We start from the raw sequence: 21,097 nt of genomic DNA, 5'->3' as shown, positions 1-21,097 counted from the left end.
TTTTTATTTTTATTTTTTTATTTTATTTTATTTTTTTTTTTGCCATCCCTGGGCTTGAGCTCAGGGCCTGAGCACTGTCCTTGGACTTTCTCAAGGCTAGAGCCTCTTGAGCCTCAGCACCACTTCCGGCTTTTTTGTATGTATGTGGTACCAAGGAATCGAACCCTGGTCTTCATGCATGCTAGGCAAGCACTTTAACCACTAGGCCAAACTCCCAGCCCCTGAATCCTGGCATTTTTAGCTGAGCAGTGTGGCCTGGATTCTATTTCTTCAGTTCTCTAATCCTCATTTTTCTTCCCATGTAAGCCTAAAACCTACTTTCTTGTTACTAGATTTGATTGAGACAATGTAAATACAGTGACTACTAAAATAAATTCCGAGGCCCGCCACCAGTATCTCATGCCTATAATCCTATTCAGGAGGTTGATATCTGAGCCTCTGGTTCAAAGCCTGCTGGAGTAGGAAAGTCTATGTGACTTTTATCTCTAACCATCAAAAAGCCAAAAGTGAAAAGTGACTCAAGTGTTAGAGTGCCAGTCTTGAGCAAGTAAATATATCCTTGTCAGATAAGGTTTAGGACAGAAGACCAATTGTTTTTTCCTTGAGGTAGGAAAACCAGTATTTTATGAATGTAGGAAAAATTTGCATTTTACTATAAGAATCAGAATTCAGTTTATGTCCACTATTTGACTTTTAATGCTCTGTAGATATGTTTACTACCTATTTTTTTTAAAACTTTTCTTCTGCCTTTCTGCCTGCTCTGAGTTTTGCCTTTTTGAGAATACATTTAGAAGGTTTTATATTTGTTTTTTGTTGTACTTGGAATTAATTTGTGTGTTTTGTGTATGTGTGTGTATGTGTGTGAGAGTGTGCATGCGTGCGTGTGTGTATGTGTGTGTGTGTACATGTGTGTGTGTGCACATGCGTGTCACTATAAGGCTTAGACTCAGGGCCTGTGCTCTGTCCCTTAGCTTTTTACAGTGAAGGCTGGTACTCTACTACTTGAACCACAGGACCATTTCCAATTTATTACTGGTTAATCAGAGAATAGTCTCATTGTCTTCCTTGCCTGGGTTGGCATGGAACCAAGATCCTTAGATCTCAGCCTCTTGAGCAGTTAGGATTCCATGTGCAAGCTCCCAGTGCCCAGGTATTCGTTCGTTTTTACTGCTTCAGTGTTTTGTTTTTAAATCTTATTCTCCGCTCCCGACTTCCCCCACATTGTGACAGAGCTTTTTAAATTTATTATTGCATTCCCATAATCCCAGTACCAGAATAGCACTTGACATGTAAATGAATGAATCGAAAAATGTACCAGTGTTAGAGATTGCATATTATTGTAAAATGTGATTGTGTTTGAGTGCAATTAGGATTGAATATTAACTGTTTCTTTGACATGTATTAGGTGAATTTCATTGTGAGTGATTCTGGAGCACATGTTTTAAATTCTTGGACTCAAGAAGACCAAAATTTACAAGAGGTATGATGTATTTTCTTCTATGGCTATTTGAAAGAATTATTTAAAAGTAGTGGTACTTTTAAATAGGATTAGTTTTTTTTACTCATGATTTATTTGCACATAGTTTTGCAATCCTAGATTATATTTTTAAAATGTAGTTAATTTCATTCCCGTCTCCCTCTAACCTACAACTGTAGTTCGTTTTTTTTGTTTGTTTTTTTTTTGGTCAGTAGTGGGACTTGAACTCTGGGCGTGGGCGTTATCCCTTGAGCTCTTCAGCTCAAGGCTACTACTGCTCTATCTAGCGCCACTTCTGGTTTTCTTTTCTTTTTTTGTTTCTTTTTTTTTTTTTTTTTTCCAGTCCTGGGCTCAGGCTCAGGACCTGAGCTTTATTCTTGGGTGTTCTCAAGGCTAGAGCTCTACCACTTGGGCCACAGCACCACTTCTGGCATTTTTTCTATGTATGTGGTACCAAGGAATCAAACCCAAGTCTTCATGCATTCTAGGCAAACACTCTACCACTAGGCCAACCTCTTGGCCCCCACTTCTGGTTTTCTGGTGGTTAGTTGGAGTTGAGTCTTAAGGACTCAAGTGCCTGGGCTGGCTTTGAACATGTTTCTCAGATCTCAGTCTCCTGAATAGCAGTGATTCTCAGATTTCAGCCTCCTGAACAGCTATTACCTACATGAACCACCACAATTGTATTTTCAAATATTACTTCCATAGTAAATAGAGTTCTAAACTATGTCTTACTTGTATTAATTGTATATCAATTTAAACATTATTATTATAAGTATTATTATTACTATTATTTTGCTAGACCAGGGACATAAACTCAGGGCCTGAGCACTGTCCTTGGGATTCCCTCAAAGTTAATGCTCTACGACTTGAGCCACAGCACTATTTCTGGCTTTTCTGCATATGTGGTACCGAGGAATCGAACCACTAGGCCAAACTCCCGGCCTATTATTAATATTTGTTAGACTTTCTTTCTTTCTCTCTCTTTCTTTCTCTCCTCTCTCTCTTTCTCTCTCTCTCTGTCTTCCTCCTCTCTCTCTCTCTCTCTCTCTCTCTCTCTCTCTCTCTGTCTGTCTTCCTCTCTCTCTTTCTTTCTTTCTCTCTTTTTCCCTCACTCTTGATGCCTTTTCCTTATATCCTCAACATTGTTATATCAGCTTTATGCCTCCAAAAAGAAAAAAAGTTATGAGTAAAAAACAGTTCTTGGGCCAGGAGTTTGGCCTAGTGGTATAATGTTTACCTAATATGCACGAACACATGGGTTTGATTCCTCAGCATCACATATATAGAAAAAGCTAGAAGTGGTGCTGTGGTCCTTGAGAAAGCCCAAGGACAGTGCTTAGGCCCTGAGTTCAAGTCCCAGGACTGGCAAAAAGGAAAAAGGAATAAGCAAACACTTCCTTTTTTTTTTTTATAGATAGAAGGGTATGAACAGGGAATATTTAGGGAAGGGGACTAAAATATGAATTTAAGTGAATTTAGTAAAAGGCAGACATTATGGTTCAGTATGATTATTTCTTTTTTCTTTTTCTTTTTTTGCCAGTCCTGGGCTTGAGCTCAGGGCCTGAGCACTGTCCTTGGACTTTCTCAAGGCTAGAGCTCTACCACTTGAGCCTCAGCACCACTTCCAGCTTTTTTTTCTATGTATGTGGTACCAAGGAATTGAACCCGGGTCTTCGTGCATGCTAGGCAAGCACTTTAACCACTAGGCCAAACTCCCGGCCCTCAGTATGATTATTTCAGAGAAAAGAAAGAGGAAAGAAGCAAAATTCAAAATTGAATGAGAGAGTAAGAGATCTGTGTCAAAATATATGGATATATTATTTAAATAATTTCCTGTGAATTTTTTCTGTCATTTTAAAAAATGGAATTAATGGATTACTTTGTGAAAATGTGTTTTTCATAACATTTGATCTTAAGATATTTATGATTAGGCTGGGGATGTGGCTAAGTGGTAGAGTGCTTGCCTAGCATGCATGATGCCCTGAGTTCAATTCCTCAGTACCACATAAACAGAAAAAGCTGGAAGTGGCTTTATGGCTGAGGTTGTAAAGTGCTGGCGTTGAGCAAAAGAAGCTCAAGCAAAAGAAATGTTCAGTCATAAGTTCAAGGCCCAGAACTGGCAATATATATATATATAGCCTGAAAACTGGTAAACATAGTTACCTTTTGTTCTTTTTTTTTCCTTTTTGTGTCAGTCCTGGGGCTTGAACTCTGGGTCTGGGCACTGTCCCTGAGCTTCTTTTGCTTAAGGCTAGCACTTTACCACTGGAGCCCTACTGCTACTTCTGAATTTTTCTGTTTATGTGATACTGAAGAATTAAACCTAGGCTGGGAGTTTGGCCTACTGGTAGAGTGCATGCCTAGCATGCACGAAGACAGGGGTTTGATTCCTCGGTACCACATACATAGGAAAAGCTGAAAGTGGTGCTGTGGCTCAAGTGGTAGAGGTGCTAGCCTTGAGAAAGCCCAAGGACAGTGCTTAGGCACTGAGTTCAAGCCCCAGGACTGGCCAAAAAAAAAAAAGAAAAGAAAAAAGAATAGAATCCAGGGCTTCACATATGGTAGGCAAGCACTCTACCACTAAGCCACATTACAGCCCCTATTATAGCCTTTTATAACTTATGAAGTGCAACTCTCCCTTCTACCCTTCCCTGCTCTCTGCCCCATCCCTCTCTCCTCTCCTCCTTTCCTCTTCTTGCCTTCTCTTTTTTCCCCTCTGCCCTTCTCCTCTCCCATCCCCTCCTGTCCACCTTCCCGCAGCAATCCTCATTCTTTCTTCTTTTTTCTCTGCTCATCCTGTCTTCTTTTCTTCCCTCTCCCCTGCACTCTCTCCTTCCCTCTCTCTTCTGTCTTCTCCTCCCTTCCTTTCCCCTCATACGTTTCCTTTTTTGACATACTCTTATTACCTTGCTCAGGCTGGCCTTGAACTTTCAGACTGAAGTGATCTTCCCATCTCACCCTCCCCATTAGCTGGGACTACAGGCATATATATAGTCTATCCAGTACACATATTCTTCCTTCCAAACAGCTTTATCAAGAACAATTCACGTATCTAGCCATTTTCCTACTTAAAACCTACAACTTATCATTTAAAATATATTCACAGATGGACATTCAATTTTACAATATGTCTTCCCCTTAAAATTCTCCATATACTTTTTAGCTGTTATCTGTTATCTCCCCCATACTCCCATCAGACAAGGCATCACTAATCTATTTTCTAGAACAGAACAGATTTCTCTGTTTTAGTCATGCCATATAATAGAATCATATGGTCTTTTGTAACTGCCTTTTTGGACTTAGCATTTGCAGTATCTTCAAGGTTCATCCATATTATAGTATTCACCAGTAAGTACTTCAGTCCTTTTTATGACTAATATTCTCATGCATTGGATCCCTACATTTTGTCTATCTCCTTGTCAGTTAATCACATTCAGATTCACCTTCTGGCTGTTGTCTACAATGGTACTATAGGCATGCTATTTGTGTGTGAAAATTATATGTTAATTTTTTTGGAAATTTGGTAACCTGTATTTAACAATTTGAAGAACTGTCAAATTTGTAACTATCTGACTTTTTGGTTCTAAACATCATAATTGGTGTAATGTTACCTATTGTGGTTTGTTTTGTTTTTAATGGTCCTGGGGCTTGAACTCAGGGCCTGGATGCAGTCTTCAAACTCTTTTTGCGCAAGGACATCACTCTACCAGTTTGAGCCATAGCACCACTTCTAGCCTTTTCTGAGTACTTTATTGGGAATAAGAGTCTCATAAACTTCCTGGGTTAGCTTTGAACTCCGAAATCTTTCACCTACTAGTAGCTAGTAGCTAGGAGTGTAGGTGTAAACCACCAATGCTCTGCCCTGTGGGGTTTTTGTTAGTATCTACTTAAGAAGATTCTTCTTTTTTTTGCTAGTCCTGGTGCATGAACTCAGGGCCTGAGTCCTGTCCTTGGGCTTTCTCAAGGCTAGAGCTCTACCAGTTGAGCCACAGCACCACTTCTGGCTTTTTCTGTGTATATGGTACCAAGGAATTTAACCCGGGTATTCGTGCATAGTAGGTGAGCACTCTACCACTAGGACAAACTTCCAGCCCCAAAGAGTCTTCTTTGTTCTTAGTTCACTGAAGCTTTTTTAGACTGGGTATTTTTTTAAATATATTTTTTATTGTAATTAATAGAAGGGTTACATGGTATTTGCCAGATAAATGGTGCCTTATTTCCCACATATTGATTCCCTTTCACATGTCGTGGTCCCCATTTCCCTTCCCCCCTCCCCCACCCTTCATCTTGTTTTCCCCTGTTCCCTATCCAATTTCAGATAACCAAATACAATTATATCTGATATATCAGGTAACAAAGTGAGATAGTGTAACAATATGAGATAACCAAGGGTAGACTGGGTATTTTTTTAAACTTCGATTTTGTTAAGTCCCTGTATCTGTGTTTATAGAGTTGGTTACATGATTTTTGTGTTTTTTTATTCTTTTTTTTTTTGCTAGTGCTGAGCATTTTTTTTGCTAGGGCCTGAGCATTGTCCTTCTGCTTTCTTAAGGCTAGCACTCTACCATTTGAGCCATAGCACCACTTTTACCTTTTTCTGTGTAGCCTGGAACTTTGTGCATGCTAGGCAAGTACTCTACCACTAGGCCAAACTCCCGGCCCCGATTTTTTTTTTATTCTATTCATAAGATGTTTTATATGAATTGAATTTTTTAAAATCAGTCCTGGGGCTTAAACTCAGGGCCTGAGAGCTGTCCTTGGGCTTTCTCAAGGCTAGAACTCTACCACTTGAGTTTCAGCCCCACTTCCAGCTTTTTTCTATGTATGTGGGCCTTCCTGCATGCTAGGCAAGCACTCTACCACTAGGCCAAACTCCTGGCCCCTGATTTTTTTTTTTTAAGATATCAAATCAGCTTTCTATGCCTGATGTAAATCTTCCTTGATGATGCTGTGTAATTCTGTGTGTGTGTGTGTGTATGTATATATATGTATGTATGTATGTGTGTGTGTGTGTGTATGTCTGAGTTATAGCAGTATTTTGTTAAGGATATTTGTGTCCTCTTTTTTCAGAAATATGGTTTATGGTTTTCTTCTGGTGTTTTTGTCTCCTTTGTCACCACCATTTCTTCTTGTTTGTAGCTTATGGCGTCATTAGCTGCTGTTGGGCCTCCTAACCCTCGAGCAGACCCCGAGTGCTGCAGTATTCTGCACGGTCTTGTGGCTGCAGTGGAGACCCTTTGCAAAATTACTGAATATCAACATGAGGCGCGGACTTTACTCATGGAGAATGCAGAACGTGTTGGGAATAGAGGCCGAATAATCTGCATTACTAATGCAAAAAGGTGGGGTATATATGAGTTGCAACCATAGTTTCATTGAAGGAATTCTATTTCTGTTGTGGATTCTATGTGAAATTTAGGGTTTGCATGAAATCCTTTAAGCATATTGAAAGTGTTCAGTGCAGTTTTTCCCCTGGTATTAAATCTGTGTTCAATTGTAAATAAAATGGGCCAATTTAAGTGAAAACTGATTTAGATTATCATCATGGAAAGATTTGGATGTTTTCTTTTACATTTTTTTTTGTGAGTCATGGGGCATGGACTCTGGGCCTGGGTGCTGTCCCTGAGCTCTTCTTCTCAAGGCTACTGCCCTACCTTTTGAGCAACAGCCCCACTTCCAGTTTTCTAGTGGTTAATTGGAGATAAGAGTCCCACATTCTTTAGTGCCTGGACTGGCTTCGAACCATGATCCTCAGATCATGAGGATCTAGTAGCTAGGATTACAGGCCTTTTTTTTAAAAAGCTAGCTTGTTAATTTTGAATAAAAATATATCTACTGAAATAATTTTACATGCTCGTACAACCAACAGCTAATAATTGTTTTAGTTTTTTTTTCCTTCTGATTTTTTTTCTCTGTCTTTTCATTCCATAGTGATAGTCATGTACGAATGCTTGAAGACTGTGTCCAGGAAACAATTCATGAACATAACAAGCTCGCTGCAAATTCAGATCAGTGAGTATAACTCATAAAATATTGTCTTTAACTTCATGTATTTATGTGATTATTTACAGTGTTTTTTTGTTTTTATTTATTTATTTATTTATTTATTTATTTATTTATTTTGGCCAGTCCTGGGCTTGAACTCAGGGCCTGAGCACTGTCCTTGGGTTTTCTCAAGGTTAGAGCTCTGCCACTTGAGCCTCAGCACCACTCCCGGCTTTTTTCTATGTATGTGGTACCGAGGAATCGAACCTGGGTCTTCATGCATGCTAGGCAAGCACTTTAACCACTAGGCCAAACTCCCGGCCCTATTTTTTTGCTTTTTTCTAGTCCTGAGGCTTGAACTCAGAGACTGATCACTGTCCTTGGGCTTTTTCTCAAGGCTGGAGTTCTTCCAATTGAGCCACAGCACCACTTTTGGCTTTTTTCTATGTGGTATCAAGGAATCGAACTCAAGTCTTCGTGCATGCAAGGTAAGCATTCTATCACTAGGCTATGCTCCTGCATTATTTGCAGTTTTTTATTTGGTTATTTTTGTGTTTTGTTTTTGTTTTTGTGCTAGGACTGGGACTTGAACTCAGGACCTGGGTGTTGTTCCTTAGCTTTGTGCTCAAAGGTGTCACTCTACCATCCCTCTACTTCTGGCTTTTTGCTAGTTAATAAGAGATAATCTCATAGACTTCCTCTTCCCTGGCTGGCTTCAAACTGAGATCCACAGATCTCAGTATCCTGAGTTATTAAAATACTGGTAACCTGCTTGGCGCTCTCTCTCTCTCTCTCTCTCTCTGTGTGTGTGTGTGTGTGTGTGTGTGTGTGTGTGTGTGTGTGTGTGTGTGTATTTTTTTCTTTCCCAGTCCTGGGCCTTGAACTCAGGGCCTGTGCACTGTCCTTGGGCTTTCTGAAGGCTAGGGCTCTGCCACTTGAGCCACAGCACCACTTCCAGCTTTTTTCTTTGGACTTTCTCAAGGCTAGAGCTTTACCACTTGAGCCTCAGCACCACTTCTGGCTTTTTTCTATGTATGTGATACCAAGGAATTGAACCTGGGTCTTCGTGCATGCTAGGCAAGCACTCTACCACTAGGCCAAACTCCTGCCTTCCCCCCCAACAGTTTTTTTCTATGTATGTGGTTCCGAGGAATCAAACCAGGGTCGTTGTGCATGCTAACTAAGGACTCTACCATTAAGCCAAACTCCTAGCCCAAAAAGCAAATGTTCTGAGTAAATGGCCTTTCAGTTTCCAAAGAATTTTAATAAAATTAAATATACCTGCTACACTGAACATCTATCCTTGTGCATGCTTGGCAAACACTCTATCTCTAGGCCAAATTCCCGGCCCTGAGGAAAAAAAATACACACATATATATGTATATATATGTGTGTATGTTTTATTTTTGGCAGTCCTGGGGCTTGAACTCAGGCCCTGAGCACTGTCCTTGAGCTTTCTCAAGGCTAGAGCTCTACCACTTGAGCCACTGCATTACTTCCAGGTTTTTCTATGTATGTGGTATTGAGGAATCGAACCTGGGTCTTTGTGTGTACTAGATAAGCACTCTACCACTGGGCCAACCTTCCGGCCCTTGCTGAAAATATTTAAATATGATTATTATACTTGCTGGAATTCTATTATTTGATCTAACAGATGAGCCTGAAATTCTAACTTTGACTAGAAACTTTTTTGTTTTTCCTTGTACTTTGGAATATTACTTTTTCAGCTAGGAAAAGTGATAAGGACAAAATAGGCTGGGAGTTTGGCATAGTGATAGAGTGTTTGCCTAGCATGCATGAAGCCCCAGGATTGATTCCTGCATACCACATACATAGAAAAAAGAAGGACAAAATAATACACAAATTTCCACCGCAACAATAAAATACAGTAAGAAAACAAACAAATTTCTAATGTGTATTTGTTTTGATGCCTCATGCTCATATTTAGAAAATGTGCTGTTAGTGGCATTATGCTCATATTTAGAAAATGTGCTGTTAGTGGCATTATTCTGTATGTACCAAACTAAAATGTAATAGTTCATTGCATTATGTGATTTTTTTTTTTGCCTATACATGGATTTGAACTCATGGCCCTTGCTCTTGCTAGGCATGCATAATACCACTAAGCCATGCCTCCATTCCTATTTTTTTTTTAACTAGTCTTGGGTACTGAAGTCTGGGCCTGAGCACTGTTCTTAGGCTTTCCTCAAGGCTAGTACTCTACCACTTGAGCCTCAGTACTACTTCCAGCTTTTCTATGTATGTTGGTACTGAGGAATGGAACCTGGGTCTTCATGCATGCTACGCAAGCACTCTACCACTACCTCAAACTCCCAGCTCCATTCATCCCTATTTTTCACTGGTTATTTTTAGGATAGAATCTTGTTTCCTATCCTAGAGCACTTGAGGTGTAATCTGCCTACTATTAGGTTTTTGTGCTAACTGGCTCCACTCACTTGCCACTATGGCCAGCTGCCCTTCTATAGAACTAGTGCTTCAGAGACTTCTTGTCTAGGCTCTACAGTCCTCTCAATCTGAGCATCTCAAGGAGCTTATGATGACAGGTGCATGCCACTGTGTTGTGTTATGGGTTAAGGAGTTGAGAAGGAATCTTGTGAACTTTTGTTTGCATTGGTCTTTAATTGCACTGCTCTCATTCTTGGCCTTCCAAGTACTTGAGATTACAGAGACTTAGCCGAATGCAGTGGCTCTAGCCTGTAATCCTAGATCCTCAGATCTCAGCCTCCTGAGAAACAAAAAAGTTTCTCAGCCTCTCAGGAGGCTGAGATCTGAGGATCTTGATTCAAAGCCAGCCCAGTCACTAAAGTACGAGAGACTCTTATCTCCTGTCAATCACTAGAAAATGAGAAGTGGGGCTGGGACTTAGGCTCAAGGGTAGGGCAGCAGCCTTGAGCTGAATAGCTCAGGGACAGCGCCCAGGCCCAGAGTTCAAACCCCATGACCCACCAAAGAAAAAAAAAAGATTACAGAAACCTGAGCCAGTGATTCCTTGCTTGCACTATGTGGATTTTTAAAAAGGACAAAGCTACTGCAAATGAAAACTTTTTTCTTATATTGATCAGTTCTCCAACTCTACATTCTCGACTGTTTCCTGCAGTTCGGTTATACCAGTATAAATTTCATGGTGTCAGTGCTGACTATATAAATAGGAGCTCAATCCCATAGACTTCCATCCATCTTCAGCCACCATATTGAAATAGACCCCAGAGCTGGGCGCAGTGGCTCATGCCTGCAATCCTAGCTACTCAGGAGGCTGAGATCTGAGGACAAGGTTCAAAGCCAGCCCTGGCACAAAAAGACCTGAGACTTATCTCCAATTAACTTCTAGAAAATGAGATATTAAAGATAGGGTTAGGGCCATATTTCCTGTTAAAGCATAGATATTAAGGATATATTTAGGACAATTACACTGTGTTCTGTAACTTAGATTGATTATTTTCTTAGATGAAATAGTATTGCTGTAGTAGAATTATTCTTTCAAGGAGTAGGTACTCAAGTATTTAGGAGTGTCCTTTGCAGATATTTGCAAATGACTTAAAGAAAAGAGTTGCCTATTTAGTATATGTATAGAAATCAAATGCAACTAATGCATAATGTATGATGTATGAGTGCTTATTGACTATTATACTTTGGAGGGTGAACTCAGAGCCTGGGCACTGTCCTTGAGCTTTCTTCAAGGTAGTGCTCTACCACTTGAGCTATACCACCATTTCTGGCTTTTTCTGTGTATGTGATATCACAAAATTGAACCTGGGGCTTTGTGCATGCTAGACAAGCACCCTACTGCTAGGCTTGACTACTCTGGCCTTGACTATTACACTTTTATTTCAGTTTTTCTGTTGGTCTAGAAATTTCAAAATAATATGTTGAGGATATTTTTTAGTGTTACTGATTCAGTATTGTTAGAAATAATCAGTTATAGGTAACAGTTAATAGAAGCTGATTTAAAAAAATTATTAGTATAGGGCTGGGAGCATGGCTTAGTGGTAGAGTGCATGCCTAGTATGCATGGAACTCTGGGTTCTATTCCTCAGTACTACATACCTAGAAAAAAAAAAGCTGGAAGTGGTGCTGCGGCCCAAGTAGTAGAGTACTAGCCTACAGAAAGCCCAAGTACAGTGCTTTGGTCCTGAGTTTAAGACCCAGAACTGGCAAAAAAAAATTATTAACACAAAAATTAATATTCAATGTCTATTGCCTTTATCATTTTCACTGAAAAATAATTATAAGAATTTTACAGCGGGGTGCAGTGGCTTATGCCTGTAATCCTAACTACTCAGGAGGCTGAGATCTGAGGACCACAGTTCAAAGCCAGCGTGGCCACTACAAAGCCAGTAGACTTTTTTTTGCCAGTCCTGGGCTTGAGTTCAGGGCCTGAGCACTGTCCTTGGACTTTCCTCAAGGCTAGTGTTCTATCCTGAGCCACCGCACCACTTCTGGCTTTTTCTCTGTATGTGGTACCGAGGAATCGAACCCTGGGTCTTCGTGCATGCTAGGCAGGCACTCTACCACTAGGCCAAACTCCTGGCCAAAGCCAGGAGACTCTTATCTCCAGTTAATCTCTAATTGGAAGTGGGGCTGTGGCTCAAGGGTAGGGCAGTAGCCTTGAGCTGAAGAGCTCAGGGACAGCGCACAGGCCCAGCATTCAACCCCCCCTCCCCCTGCAAAGAATTTTTCTTATGTACCTATTAAATACACAGAAAATTAATAATTTTCACTTTATTTCAATTTGTATAATTATTTACTACTCAGTGTTAATACAAATGTATTATATACTTTTATATACTCATTATATACTCTGTAACCTAACAATAGTAATATGTGATTTTAGCCATATATTTTTAGTACATTAAGATTTTAATTGTTTATTTGCCTCAATTCAATTCTTTAGAGAGTATATATTCTATCTATCCTCTATTTTATCTTAAGTAAAAAGTTTCTTTATAAGTCTCATGCAGATTCAAAAATGTGAGTTGGTCTTGATTCATACCTACCCGGTTGGTGAGGACAGCCTTGTATCTGATCGTCCTAAAAAAGAAGTAAGTGTAGATAAGTGTTAGATGAGAAAATTATTGTGAATTGTTATTAATGAATATGGGGAAAACTTAAAAATTAAAATGATTAACTCAATATTTTCTGCAAAATTTGCAAGGCAAACCTTTATGGCACATATCTCAATTGGCTCATAGGACTTATATTTGTACATTTTTTTTTTCAAATATTCTTTGCTTTGCTTCCCTAACACTCATTTTAATGAAATGTGTTGCAAACCTATACAGAGTTTGTATTGTTCCAAGTACTTGATTGAACTTTAGTTCCTTTAATAACTAATTTTATTACATAAAAATTATTTTTCCTTATTACCAAAGAACATACTCTAACATACTCTAGTTTCTTTGATAACAAAGAAACTAAGAAACTAATTCTATACTTTTAGAGTTGGTGGATTGGGAAAACATTTCCATCATTTACTATTGAATTGTTAAGTTTAAAGAGAATTAACAAATGTAAAGATTCTGTTGATTGTTAATTGCCTATTCATCACCTTCTTCTCATGTCTGAGTTTTCTTTTTTGCATACTTTTCTGTAGTTGTCCCCTGTTTTAGCTAGTGAAGTTCACAGTGTTCGGGCGGGACGGCATCTTGCTACTAAATTGAATATTTTAGTACAGCAACATTTTGACTTGGCTTCAACTACGATCACAAATATTCCCATGAAGGTAGGTGGTTCTGTTTCCTGCCACTTGGAAAGCTTTGCTCTTAAAATATTTGTTTGACCAGCCATACTCATTTTAATGTAATCTTTATTTTTTCTCCCTGTATTATATTTTTTATTTTGCTAGCCCACATTCAGTGTCTGTGACCAGGTTAGTAAATCCAAAGGAAAAGATCACAGAACAAAATCCTGTACTTTTATTTACGCTATGAATGTGTAAAATAAGATAAAGAACAGTTGTGTTCTTGTTATTTTCATTAAATATAACCTGTATTTTAAATTGTTTTTCTGTGATTCTTTTTCAGAGGCATTAGATTTTACATACTTGCTATATTCTAGTGAATCATTATGCTACTTTTGTTTCTAACTAGAGAAGAAGTCATAGCTTGCAATTGTTTATTTTATGGCTGAAAATTCAAAGATGTGAGTCCTATGATTTAACTAATAGGGTTTCTTAGGAATCTGTTGCTTCTTGTTCATTTGCATTATAGTAAGTTGTCTGTTGCCAGCATAGTGGTGGGTATATTGTAAGCTGTTAAGAGTTGTTTCTGAGCAGACTTGAATTTAACTGTATTGATTATACCCAAAATATTGAGTAACTATTCTACCTAAGCCTTCACACTGACGTTGTTATACTAGTTTCAATTTAGTGGAGGTAACAGGATGTTTCTGTGTAATCCTGACCTAATGACCTTCCCATTTTAGCTCTGAGGACTGAGATTATAACTATATGCCACCATACCTGGCTTCATTTTCAGGTTTTTTTGTTTGTTTGTTTGTTTTTAGGGCAGGGTGGGGGGGGGCGGGGTGTTGCCAGTCCTGGGCTTGAGCTCAGGGACTGAGCTCTGTCCTTGGACTTTCTCAAGGCTAGAGCTCTACCACTTGAGCCTCAGCACCACTTCCAGCTTTTTTCTATGTATGTGGTACTGAGGAATTAAACCTGGGTCTTCCTGCGTGCTAGGCAAGCACTCTATCACTAGGCCAAACTCCCGTCCCAGTTCAGTTTCACTTTGCTGTGCCATTATGTATCAGCATTCAATTTTTGGGGAAATATAATTCTTTCATTATTAGTTTCCTCCTAATTCCATATGCTGGTTCCTTATTACTATATTGTAAGGCTCTGGTGGCTTAAGTCTGTAAACGCAGCTACTCAGGAGGCTTAGATGTGAGGATTGCAGTTCAAAGCCAGCAGGGGCAGGAAAGTCCACTCTTATCTCCATTTAACCCCCAGGGAAAATGGAAGTGGAGCTATGGCTCAAGGTGGTAGAGCGCCAGCCTTGAGTGAAAGAGCTAAGAGACAGTGCCCAGGTGCTGAGTTCAAGCCCTATAACCAACAAGAAGGGCCTGTGGGGGAGATACCTTAGGCTCATATTCCTAATGTAGAAACAGTTGACAAAATAACAAATGTGCTTATATGCTTTTTTTTTTTTTTTACAAATACTCCTTATAAAAAATACTGACTATATTGATTACTTGCTTATTATAGCTGACATTTGTTTGCTTCTGCCATTATATTTTTTAGTCTTTACTCACTTAAGTAAATATATAATGTTCAAATTTTTATTAAAACAAGTTAGAAGGCTTACTTATTAGTTTGTATTTGCTATCTTAAATAACTGGTGTTCATTAAATTCACTGTAGGTATTTGAAGATGCTTTTTCTCTTTTAACCATTATTTCACTTTCAGTTTATGTACATTATTTTCATGTTGTGTAAAAAATATGCTAATTAGTAAAACAGAAACTCCAAAATTTCTATATTCGTTGTTACCTAACAAATTGTTAGTTTTGTACTGTATCTTTAAATAGACTAATTACTAAGTAGATTGCTGAAATGTTGAATGTATTTGACTTCAGTTTAAACAAAAAAGCAAACTGAATAGTTAATTCCTTTGTTTTGGAATCAACACCAAGTTATTGTGCATGTTTTAAATTTTGCTTGAAGGAAGAACAACATGCTAACACATCTGCCAATTATGACGTGGAACTGCTTCATCACAAGGATGCTCATGTAGATTTCCTGAAGAGTGGTGAGTCATGGGAAAGAGCTGGGTTTTTTTTTTATTGGATGAAATAATGGGTTTATTGTGACATTTTTTTTCACACATGCATCTAACATACTACAATCACGTTGACCCACCCATTACCCTTTCCTACTCCCATTCCCAAGGACCCCTTACAAATCCTCCCTCCTTTTGTGTCTTTCATTTTGAAAGCTGGATGTCGTATGTACTATTGCAAATCTGGTCTATTTTACTTAACATGATGATTTCCATTCTGCAGATGACATTTCCTCCTCCTTTATAGCCAAGTAGTTAACACTTGGTTTTGTATATATACCACTTTGGAAAGAGCTGTTTTGAGTTTCTGTTTTATTTTGTCTTTAGTTTAAAAATTACCTTTAATAGGCTGGGAGTTTAGCCTAGTGGTAGAGTGCTTGCCTAGCATGCACAAAGACCCGGGTTTAATTCCTCAGTACCACATACATAGAAAAACGCCAGAAGTGGTGCTGAGGCTCAAGGGGTAGAGCTCTAGCCTTGAGAAAGTCCAAGGACAGTGCTCAGGCCCTGTGCTCAAGCCCAGATCTGGCAAAGAAAATTATCTTTAAAGTAGTTGTGTAGAAGGGTTACAAGTAAAATGCATCTTTTTTTGTTTTTAAATTGTATTTTATTGTCGAGGTAATGTTACTGGGTTACAGTTACGGTTGTCAGATAGTGGGTACATTACTTCTTAACCTTGATACACTTTCTCATGTTTTTCCCCCTTTCCCTCCCTCTGTCCCCTTCGCAGTCATCTTGTTTTCCTCCTTCCCTTTCCTATTTCAAATAAACAAATAAACATACATATAAAATACCAGGTAAGAAAGTCAGATACAGTAACCACATAAGATTAACCATAAGGGGAAAAAAGAGAAAAGAAATAACTGCACATAGTATATTAAGAACAATAGTCACAAAGATAAACCTCTTATTTCCATATCTTAGAGTTCCTTTTGTATAGTCTCATCCTGTATGTACATAGCTTTTAAGCTATTGTGATCCTCTGCTAGGAGAATCCTAGATGTGTACTAATTATTACAAATGAGGGAAATCATGGATCGTATGTTCCTTTGGATCTGGCTTACTTCACTTACTGTGATTTTTTTTCCCAAGTCTTTCCATTTCTTTACGAATGGGGCGATGTCATTCTTTCTGATGTCAGCATAGAATTCCATTGTGTATAAGTACCATGTTGCTATATTGTCTTGATCCATTTATATGCTGAGGGGCATCAGGGCCTGAGCACTGTTCTTGGACTTTCTCAAGGCTAGTGCTCTACCACTTGAGCCTCAGCACCATTTCCAGCTTTTTTCTATGTATGTGGTACTGAGGAATCAAACCTGGGTCTTCATGCATGCTAGGAAACACTCTACTAGGCCAAATTCCTGGCCCCTCCACGAGCTCTTTAGCTCAGGGCTACTGCCCTATCCCCGGAGCCATAGCCACACTCAGTCTTTAATGCCTGGGCTGGCTTTGAACCTCGATCCTCAGATCTCAGCCGCTTAAATAGCTGGGATTACAGTTGCGATCCATCATGGCTGGCTGATTTGCATTTTTTAAAATTTAATATGAAATACTTTATTTCCAGCAGTGATATAATTTAACATGAAAATAAATTTACCATTGAATTATTAAGGGCATATAAATCTACAAAAATATTTAAAAAAAAACAGCTGTTACCAGACCAAAAATACAAGCGGATGAGTCTTAACAAAAACTGGAAAAGATACTAAGGATGAAGGAAATCACACAGTATTTTGAACTCACATTCAATGCTTATAAATTAGCTGGCTTTGATGAATTGTAAATTCTTCATCCAATTAGGATTGGATATTTAAGGCAATTTTAAGATTTAAACGTCATTTTCTAAACCTTTAAGCCTTGACGTTTGGTTAAACTCTATAATGCTCTTTTATGTAGATAGGTGCTGTCAGAGAATAAGTGATTGACTTTGGTCATGTGATATGTGTTTGTTCTGAAGTGAGATAGTGATGGACTGTAGATAATGTAGATATGCTTATATGCTTGTGACATATCTCAGATTTTTTTTTTTGCCAGTCCTTAGACTTTCTCAAGGCTAGAAGCTTTACCACTTGAGCCTCAGCACCACTTCTGGCTTTTTTATCTATGTGGTACCAAGGAATTGAACTCGCGTCTTTGTGCATGCTAGGCAAGGACTGTACCACTAGGCAAAACTCCCAGCCCTCACCTGCTGTTTTCTAACAGAAGCAAACTTATTTTAATAAATATATATTAATGTTTAACAAAAGAATGTGGCAAACTTTGGAAATGTAACTCAAAGACCTGTGAGGTGGTTTAATTAATTTTGAAAACATTTCCTTGCAAATAGAAATGGTTTCTCTATGCCTCAAAGTAGAAGAATGTTAGCTTTGAGCAAAAGAACATAGGAACTGTGCCTAGGCCCTGATCATTACTTCTCAAGAAAGCTGTAGATCTTTAATTTAGAAGTGCTCTTATCCCTGTACTTATCCAGACATTTGTCAGTTTTGTTACTGTACATGTACTTGTTGTTACTGGAGGAATCCAGTGAACTGTGCTTTACTGTGGTTTTTGTGAATGGCAGTCACGCATATATTATTTGTGTATTCGTTTCCTGGACCCTTTAGCTAATGTTGTTTCTAAATAGATTAGGACAGGGTGTAATTAGTTGTGCATTTAAAATTTAAGTCTTCTCTGAGTACTGAGCTATGTCATTGCATTATTTTGATATTGTGATTAGGAAGAAATGATTGCCATTGTTTGTCTTCCTGAATTTTATCTTTCTTTTCATTTCTTGATTTTGAGATTTGCTTGTTCTTGTTTTCCCTCAGTTTTTAAAATGTATCATTATTTTATGTATTTTATGAAATGTATGAATTATTTGCTTTTAATGAAGGTACTAGATAGCTACAATCTTCCTTCTTAAAACTGCTCTCTCCGCATCCCATAGTTTTTGGCATTTGGGGTATGTGTGTATGTGTGTGTGTCTGTGTGTCTGTTCGTCTGTCCGTCTTGGGGCTTGAACTCAGAGTCTAGGCACTGTCCCTGAGCTTTTTTGCTGAAGTCTAGCACTCTACTGCTTAAGCTACAACTCTGCTTTGGCTTTTTTTGCTGATTATTTGGAGACAAGAGTCTCACACACTTTTCTGCTTAAGCCAGCTTCAAACTGTAATCCTCAGATCTCAGCCTCCTCAGTACCAAGGATTATAGGCAAAATCCACCAACATTCTGTTGGTCTGGTATTTTGGATTTCCCCCAATCTCTCCCCAGACACCACTTCTGGGTTTCTCTGAGTGGTTTAAGAGTCTCATGGATTTTCCTACTGTCTTCAAACTGTGATCTCAGCTTCTTGAGAAACAAGTATTTTGGATTTTAATTTTTTACTTTTAAGGGAATCCTTTTTGATTATTTTTAATAACTCACTATTCATTTAAAAATATACTATCTAGTCTCTATGTGTTTGTGTAGCTTTTTTATAGTTTTTCTTGCTAGTAATTTTATTCTGTTATGATCCCTTTTGTATCTATTAAAGATACAAAAATTACTTTTCTTTTTAAAATTTATTTAATTTAATTATTATTGTTGGGGTAATGTATAGAGGGTTACAGTTACATTCACTAGGTAGTAGGTGCATTACTTCTCACACATTGATACCCCTTCTCATGTTTTTTGTCCCCATTTCTCTTCTCCCTCCCCCTCCCAACCATCTTGTGTTTCCCCCTTCCCTTTCCTATTTCAAATAAATAAATAAATATATATACAATATACCAGGTAACAAAGTCAGAGACAGTAACAATGTAAGATTAACCGAAGGGCAAAAAATGTTTTACTTTTCTTGTATTTACTAAAACTTGCTTTATGGTTTCGGGTGGAAGTTCCATCAAGAATGCCTATTTTTCTTTAGGTAGGTAGAATATTCTGCATATGCCTATTATCAATTTGGTCTTTGCCACAGGTTAGCCTTGAAGTTTGTTGATATTTCACCTAGATGATCTGTCTATTGATTGTGGCACAGTAAGTTACGCACTGCTTTTTTTTAATTTATTTTTTGCAAGTCCTGGAGCTGGAACTCAGGGCCTGGGCAATGTCTTTGGGTTTTCTCAAGGCTAGGGCTCTCCCACTTGGGACCACTTCTGGCTGTGGTACCAAGGAATCAAACCCGTGTCTTCTCTGTGTCTTCGTGCGTTCTAGGCAAGGACTCTACCACTAGGCCAAACTCCCAGCCCCTGCCTAATGTTATTGTATTTGGCTCTATCTGTTCCTTTTTTTCCAGTGATGTTTATTTTATGAAGTTAGGTGCACCCAGTTTGATGAATATATATTTAAAATTGTTACATTTTCTTAACAGACTGTTCCCATTACTACTAAATCTTGAATTCTTCTTCATAGTGTATCTCTTACTACTCCTAGTCTGAGTATAGCTTCTTTCTTCTACATTCTTTTTTTTTTGGTTGATTGTGAGGCTTGAATTCTGGGCTGGAGCACTGTCCCTAAACTCTTCAGCTCCAGGCTACTGTTCTACCCCTGGGCCTGGATGCAGTCCCTGAGCTCTTCACCTCAAGCCTGCCACCCTACCTCTTGAGCCACAGCCCCACGTCTCATTTTCTAGTGGTTAATTGGAGATAAGAGTCTCAGGGTCTTTAGTGCCCAGGCTGGTTTTGAACTGTGATCCTCAGATGTCAGCCTCTTAAGTAGCTAGGATTATAGGCGTGAATCATTGGTGCCCAGGTTATTTTATCTTTATTGTTTTTCTTTTTATTATTATTTATTTAATTAATTTTTTTTGCCAGTCCTGGGCTTGAGCTAAGGGCCTGAACACTGTCCTTGGGCTTTCTCAAGGCTAGAGCTCTACCACTTGAGCCACAGCACCACTTCCGGCTTTTGTCTATGAATGTGGTACCAAGGAATTGAATCTGGGTTTTCGTGTATGCTAGGCAAGCACTCTACCACAAGGCCAAACTCCCAGCCCCCTTTTTATTGTTATTATAAAGGTGATAAAGAGATAATAGTTACTTAAGTCAGGTAATGAGTACATTTCTTTTTTTTAATTGTAATTAGTAAAAGGGTTACATGATATTTGCCAGATAGAAGGTGCATTAATTCACATACATTGATACCCTTTCACATGTCTTGGTACCCATTTCCCTCCCCCCCCCACACCCCCCACCCATCTTGGTTTTCCCCCCTTCCCTATCAAATTTCAAATATCCAAATACAAATAAATTCAATATATCAGATAACAAACTGAGATACTATACCAATATGAGATAACCAAGGGACAGCAAAGGAGATGAGAGACAACATAGTACATTAAGGAAAACAATCATTCATTATATGGCTTTTGTTTCAATATCCTGGAGGTCCTTTCAATTAGCTTCACATTATATGGCCTTATGTATCAAGATTTTGCTCTATTGCAGATCTCTGCTAGTAGAGCCCAAGGTTTCTACTGATTATGATGAATGAGGGAAGCCATTGAGCCTAGGTTCCTTTGAGTCTGGCTTACTTCACTTAATATGATTTTTTCTAAGTCTTTCCATTTCCTAACAAATGGGGCGATGTCATTCTTTCTGACAGCAGCATAGAATTCCATTGTGTACAAATACCACAACTTGTTGATCCACTCATCAACTGAGGGACATCTAGGTTGGTTCCATATCTTTGCTATGGTGAATAGTGCTGCAATGAACATTGTTGTGCTAGTGGATTTAGTATGTCCTTGTTTCTGGATGATTGGGTAAATGCCAAGTAGTGGAATTGCTGGGTCATAGGGGAGTTCTATGTTTAGCCTTTTGAGGCACTGCCACACTGCTTTCCATAGTGGTTGAACGAGTTTGCACTCCCACCAACAGTATAGT

The 21,097-nt window shown here is 38.6% G+C and overlaps 1 protein-coding gene across 3 annotated transcripts in view; it reads left to right on the top strand.

Annotated features, from left to right (window-relative positions):
* Ints13 (integrator complex subunit 13) overlaps positions 1-21,097 on the top strand; it is a 41,604-nt gene that overhangs the window by 5,146 nt on the left and 15,361 nt on the right. For all 3 annotated transcript variants that reach the window (XM_090318872.1, XM_090318890.1, XM_090318880.1), the window contains 6 exons: positions 1,406-1,480; positions 6,620-6,822; positions 7,412-7,492; positions 12,435-12,525; positions 13,077-13,205; positions 15,146-15,230. In XM_090318872.1, coding sequence (XP_090174998.1) covers positions 1,406-1,480; positions 6,620-6,822; positions 7,412-7,492; positions 12,435-12,525; positions 13,077-13,205; positions 15,146-15,230 — 664 coding nt within the window. The remainder of the gene's footprint in view (positions 1-1,405; positions 1,481-6,619; positions 6,823-7,411; positions 7,493-12,434; positions 12,526-13,076; positions 13,206-15,145; positions 15,231-21,097) is intronic.

The sequence above is a fragment of the Megascapheus bottae genome, chromosome 2 (genome assembly GCF_031878675.1).
Source record: "Megascapheus bottae isolate mThoBot1 chromosome 2, mThoBot2.hap1, whole genome shotgun sequence".
NCBI classification, from domain to species: Eukaryota; Metazoa; Chordata; class Mammalia; order Rodentia; family Geomyidae; genus Megascapheus; species Megascapheus bottae.
Note: the sequence above shows the minus strand (reverse complement) of the source record. Positions and strands in the feature narration are given on the sequence as shown.